This window comes from Saccostrea echinata, unplaced genomic scaffold (assembly GCF_033153115.1).
Source record: "Saccostrea echinata isolate AGI-Se365-2 ecotype Australia unplaced genomic scaffold, CSIRO_AGI_Sech_v1 ptg000007l, whole genome shotgun sequence".
Classification (NCBI taxonomy): domain Eukaryota; kingdom Metazoa; phylum Mollusca; class Bivalvia; order Ostreida; family Ostreidae; genus Saccostrea; species Saccostrea echinata.
Window position 1 is genome coordinate 7,401,713 of NW_026889756.1, and position 6,899 is coordinate 7,408,611.

A 6,899-nucleotide genomic window follows, 5' to 3' on the forward strand; every position below is an offset into this window, starting at 1 on the left:
GCTTTCATTTATTTCATTATTTATTATTTTATTTTCAATTTTTTTAACATAATCTTTGTATAGCAATATAAAAATAACCAAAAAGGGGCATGCTTTGATTTAAGTATTTGTTTAATTTTTTTACTGCATTACTGCACGCATTTTTGATTAATACCGGGATTTTTTCATTAGTACAAGAATGAAGATGTCCAATCCATACAACGTCCAAAGAAAATAACGATGAATGGAAGTGAAAGATATATGTACACGAAGCTGTGAAAAGGGGGTATACATACTTATTGTGGGGGTATACATACTTATTTTGACCGATATTTTGATTTTTACCGAAAGGTTTTTTTTTATTAGAAGACACCAACCAAATGAGATTCAACACAGTGTAACATTGCAGGAATTGTTCCCATCAGAGAATTTATTTTTAAAATTATATCTATCCAATTTTTTCTTTTTATTTTGTTCATGTACTCGTATATTTATTATTTAAAAGACACCAATCAAATTAAGAGCTACGTAATTTTTATTTGAAACAATTTTTGAAAATGTCAGAATTTAAGGTTACTGCTGCAAATGTGGGTATGGAGTTAAAGAAGTTGATCCTTTTCAACTGTACGTACAAACATTTCAGAGGACATAAACCAGATCATCAACTAGCTGTGCCCTCTTCTGAAAGGATTTTTCTCGGAAAAGAAAAGGAATACTTTTATAAAAGCAGAGATCAGTACTTTTACTGAACATTGGAAAACATATTTGTAAACATATTTGTCACCTTACAGTATATCCAGAAACTAAGTAATGGAGACTGGAGTGAGTCATCTGTTAATGACGGAGGAATCCAGACTCTTGCTCACGGATGTACCCAACTAAAAATTGTCAACTCTGATAGATATCTTGGAATAAAAGAACTAGACACCAATCAAATAAAATCAAATCCAGTCTAACATTGCAGGAAATCCCTATGAGGGATCTACTTTTGAAAAAAATTATTTATGTTTCATCTGTTTATTTTTTTCTTTACACTTTGTTCATGTATACTTATATACTCCAAAGATACCAACCATGTACACGATTCTGTGAAAGGGGGTATACATAATTATTCATATTTATATTGACCGATATTTTGACTTTTATCTCAAGCGCTTTTTTACTGGAAGACACCAACCAAATGAGATTCAACACAGTGTACCATTGCAGGAATTGTTCCCATCGGAGCTCTAATTTTTAAAATCTAGTTATTATATCTATTTATTTTTTTCTTTATATTTTATTCATGTATATTTATTATTTCAAAGACACCAATCAAATTAAGAGGTACGTAATTTTAATTTGAAACAATTTTTGAAAGATGTCAGAATTTGAAGTCCTTGAAAATGCATGAATTAAGATGTGAAGATAAGAAGACACACTGCCAAATTTAACATTGACTTCACTTGAAGAATTTTATCTTGACCTTGAAATAAGATGCAAGATTTAGAAGAAATACTACCAAATGCAATATTGCCTTCCCCTGAGTTATTTAATCTTTTAACTTTGACATAGAACCACAAGATTATAAAAACACATAAACCAGATCTTAAACTAGCTGTGTACTCTTCTGAAAAGATTTGTTGGAAAAGAAAAGGAACATTTTTATAGAAAAATATTGAGCGGAAATCAGTACTTTTACTGAACATTGGAAAACATTTGTAAACATATTTTTCGGCTTATAGAATATCCAGAAACAAAGTATTGGGGACTTGGGTGAGTCATCTGTTAATGACGAAGAAATCCAGGCTCTTGCTCACGGATGCACCCAACTAAAAATTGTAAACCTTGAAGGATGTCTTGGAATAACAGAACTAGACACCAATCAAATACAATTAAATCCAGTCTAACATTGCAGGAAATCCCTATGACGGATCTACTTTTTAAAAAATTATTTATATTTTATCTATTTAATTTTTGCTTTACAATTTCTTCATGTATACTTATATACTCCTGAGATACCAGCCATGTAAGAAACCACTAATTTTGATTGATTTCTTTATCACCATGACTACACAGACTGTCATTTATTTCATAATTTATTATTTCATTTTTAATTTTTTTAACAAAATCTTTATACACGTTTATAGCAATATAAAAATCATCAAAAAGAGGCATGCTTTGATTTAAGTAGTAGTGTAATTTGCTACTGCACGCATTTTTGATTAATGCCATTATGTTTTAATTAGTACCAGAATAAAGATTTACAATCCCTACAACGTCCCCAAAAAAATAACAATGAATGGGAGAGATAGACATATGTACACGATGCTGTGAAAAGGGGGTATACATACTTATTTATATTTATATTGGCCGATTTTTTTTGATTTTTATCTAAAGTGCTTATTTTTTACAGGAAGACACCAACCAAATGAGATTCAACACATTGTAACATTGCAGGAATTGTTCCCATCGGAGCTCTAATTTTTAAAATTTAATTATTAGATCTATTTATTTTTCTTTCTAATTTGTTCATGTATATTTATTATTCAAAAGACACCAAGAAATTAAGAGGTAACTAATTTTTATTTGAAACCTTAATTATTAAATCTTTTTAATTTTAATAACAAGATTATGTAATCACTCTTTTTGCTGCAAAAGTGGGTACGGAGTAAAAGAAGTTGATCCTTTTAAACTGTACAAACATTTCAGAGGACATAAACCAGATCATCAACTAGCTGTGCCCTCTTCTGAAAAGATTGTTTGAAAAGAAAAGGGATATTTTTACAAGATCAGAAATCAGTACTTTTACTGAACATTGGTAAACACATTTTGTTGGCTTACAGAATATCCAAAAACTAAGTATTGGAGACTAAATTGAGTCAACTGTTTATTACGAAGAAATCCATGCTCTTGCTCATGGATGTTCCCAACTAAAAATTGTCAACATTGATGGATGTCTTGGAAATACAGAACTAGGTATAATGGAACTAGCCCGTCATTGTCGTGGACTACGAATTGTGGATCTCAGGCAATGTCGTCAGATCACAGAGTTTAGGTGGAAACTATTTCAATTTTCACAGAGTTTGGGTGGAAACTATTTCAACTTCTTTGCAAAAATGAGGGCTGCATTATTTTCTTTATATTTGTTTCAATAAATAAAGATATATATTAAAAGTTGAACTGATAACTTCCCTTAATGTCATTTATTTTTTCATTCTTGCACACTTGTTGATCATATACACTATTTCAGCTATGTCAAGTCTCCGTACACATAGCCACTTTGAGATATCAAAGGCAAATTTAGTCAGACAATTCAATTAGGGACTGTAATTTGATTTTGAGAGATTAAGACCTTTGACAAATAGAGAGTTGGAGAAATCAAAAATTTTCCTTGTTATTAATGAAGGAGAATTAATCCTTATTAAAGACTAACTTTCAGCTGAAGCTAAATATATAAAGAGTGGAAGTTTGAGCCATCAAGTCACCTGTGTCAGTCATATCGCAGTTGTGTAAACTCCTCAAACGTTTTTATCTTTAGATGAACAATATCTATCCGGGGGGGGGGGGGGGGTCAAAACAAGTAACAAAGCTAGAAATTTTCTAAAAAGGACATTGGATTTACAATTCCATTATTCATTATCAAAAATATTTTATTTACATACTTTTAACATTACTTTCTTATAACTTTACTATTTTATTACTGCCGAGCTTTGTATTATCACTTCAAAATACGACCGGAGTCGTAGAATGAAAAAAGGCAATGGATTTCCATTGAATATGATAAAGGAGGAGATAAGAAGTTTTTTTTCCATTCTTGAAACACAGAAAATTTTGCATAAATCAATTTAGAAAGGTGGCATTTCAGAATATTCCATAGCGTAACCATGAGATTAACGGTCTGGAATCTAACGCAACAACTGCCATTATAATCATTTCGATTATTAAATTTAAAAGATTATTTCCAGTCCTCAGATAATTCATGTTGATGATGCTGGGTTAAAATATTTAAATTTTCGAGTCTTTTTTTCACATCAGACAAGCTTTTAAGGAAAGCTTACAGTTGTGTGAGACTAAATGTGTGACACACCCACCACGCGTGCGTTTGAATAGACAACAATTTTTTAGACAATGATGAAAACATTCACTCCCTTGCAATATGCATTTATAAGCATGTCAAGCAACAGACCACGTTAGATGGGTGCGATATTAATCATATTATATTAGTATTAAAAAAAATGAAAGAAGAATTAATCACAGATGACAATTATGTTGAGATAAAAAGTTAAAAATATCAAACAAATGATCTGGAGTAAGCCGGATAAATCAAATGTTGGTAATGTAATGCGATATCCACATACTGAGTTTATATCTATCAGTGTTATACAGAGATGATAGAAAAGTGTTTTTCCTGAGTCATAAAAAAACCCTTTTGGTGCTTTTAATAATGTTTGGCCCAAAAATATTTTTGAACTCCTTATATATAGGTGTAATTAGGTCATATGAATTTTTCTCGTTGTGTCACAAATGTGATATTTTCATCAATTTGCCCTGGGAAACTGCTGTGTCATTCCGGATATCTTTATATAACACCGGAAACATTTATATTGCCTTCCGAAAACAATTATATTTCCTTGCGTGCAAGCATTCTGCATATTAATTAAGTCAGATTCGAAATTAACAGAGACGGTTGCAAAGCAAATGTAAACATTTCGCAAAAAAAATCCGAACAACGACTGCGTTTTTGTTAATTTAAATTTAGAGGAACTAAGCAGACAATTTTTTTGTAAACACACATAAATGTAAAAATAATATTTTTATAACTTACAGGTGAAAACAAATATAACTGAAAGTCTTGTTATTTCTAATGAATGAGAATAGATAGCTCAACCTGGTAGAATTAAACAAAAGTTAAAAAAGCGATTGATATTAGACTAATATACTTTCAGAATAGACTTTGTACTACACAGACCTGTGTTTTTTATCTTTCCTCATGAGATCCTAACGTCTTATAAAACAATGACTGATTCATTTAACTTTTATCATATATTTCATTTTCCATACATTTAAAAAAAAATAAAGAAATACACTGTAAAAACTGGGTAATCTTGAAATTCTTTCTCTAGCCTTTATCTGTTTTTGATAAATTCATTTGCTTTATTTAAAATATCTTTGACTGTTAAATGTAATAAGTGTTCTTAAGGATGATAAATATAGACAATGCAATATAGAAATATAACAGTAACGAATAGTAATCAAGCTTAACTGGCCATCAGAAAACTCATCGATCGATCTATAGGGAGAGGGTAAAATAGGCTTTGCTTGTTGCCCAATCCCATTCACTTTTATTTGTGGATAAAAAAATTTGGATAAATAAAAATCAATCGATCTATCAATAAAAAGAACCACATGCAATCATTTCAAAGGCTGAAAGGTTACAGCTTTGCTGATGCTCCCAAGTACGAAAAGATGTTTATTTCTCAACAAATACAGTCTTTATTACTATTTTGACACATGCATAGGCAGTTATTGTATGATAAGTGCAATTAACCTTTCATTCTAAAAACAATTTCTCCATAAATCGAAAGCAAGTCTTGGTTAATGAACAGATGCTTTTTATCATCTGCTTGTACAAAGTGGAAAATCCGAACTTCAGATTTTTTTTCTTCAGAATTTATGTGACACATAGACGTGTTGAGCCAAACACTCAGATTAGCTGACCTATTTCACGTTTAACAAAGGTTACTGACTACGTTGAACGTTAGAGTGGAAATCGAAATCGCATGGCAATCATGTACACGAGTAATTTTTTTTGTCATATTGATTCAAAGAATATTTACAAAACAGTGAAAAAAAATAATAAAATGAAAATCAAGTCTTTTAACAATAATCATTCGAAGAATATGTACATTAGATCAATCTCATTTTTTCATGAAAGTTTTTTAAATTTCTTTTTTCTAAATACAAATCATGGAATATTAACAGCGATATACTATTCATTGTCACTTTTATATAATGTTAGATATAGTTGTTTGATTTATAGGTAAGATTTTTTTAAAAAAGATTTACCGATACTTGTTTAATGCCTCTATAATTCACTGTTACCAATTCAAAATCCTCAATTAATTGGTAATTAAAAAAAATAATTGAAGATCATGCTAGCATATATTTTTTGTTGTAATAAATCAAAATCTTTGTTTATCTACGAAAACACAAATATGTACTAAAGTTGAAAACACAAAATATGCTTAACTGTACTTGTTTTTTAAGTAAAACTACTAATTTTTCGGAGTAGAAATATGTGTGGCAGCCTGACCTTAATTAAAATGAATCCTCTCTCTCTCTCTCTCTCTCTCTCTCTCTCTCTCTCTCTCTCTCTCTCTCTCTCTCTCTCTCTCACCTATAATTGGGTCTACATCTTTCTCAGCACACCCTGGTTTGTCTTCTTTTCGGAGAATAAAGCTGAGTGCATCAACTCTCGCAACGTCAAATGGAATTACCTAGTTGGAATAGAAACTGAGTTAAAATCAATTAAGTATAACCACAATAATCAATCAAATCACTAGCTTCTCTTTTGAACAAAGCAAAGGAGATTAAAACTTACATCTTGTTGAGCCCTCCTTCTGTTCCCAGCCATCTAAAATAATGAAATTTTTAATGTGTTATTATTGTCAATCGGTATGTTTTGCGAAAGAGAGAAAGAAAGAGAGAAATAGAAAATGAATTAGAGAATTACCTTATAAAATTCCTTGAGTGAATACCACACTGAAAATATCCAACGAAAGAAAACAAAGTTCTATCCAAGAATCACAAAGCAAAGCCAAAAAAAAGCATATAAAATGAAGCGGAATAAAATATATTAATTCAAGCAAAGCTAAATAGAGTATATGATTTGCTAAAATTTTTATAAAAAGCTTATATGAAGGTTATATGCTAAAAAC

General features: G+C 30.3%; 1 protein-coding gene across 1 annotated transcript in view; it reads right to left on the bottom strand.

The window, feature by feature from the left end:
- LOC133180800 (uncharacterized) overlaps positions 1–6,595 on the bottom strand; it is an 88,103-nt gene extending 81,508 nt beyond the window's left edge. The window contains exons 1-2 of the mRNA XM_061315267.1: positions 6,563–6,595; positions 6,359–6,458 (exon numbers count right to left, since the gene is read on the bottom strand). Of these exons, the coding sequence (XP_061171251.1) occupies positions 6,359–6,458; positions 6,563–6,595 (133 nt within the window). The remainder of the gene's footprint in view (positions 1–6,358; positions 6,459–6,562) is intronic.
- Between the last annotated feature and the right edge of the window lie 304 nt (positions 6,596–6,899).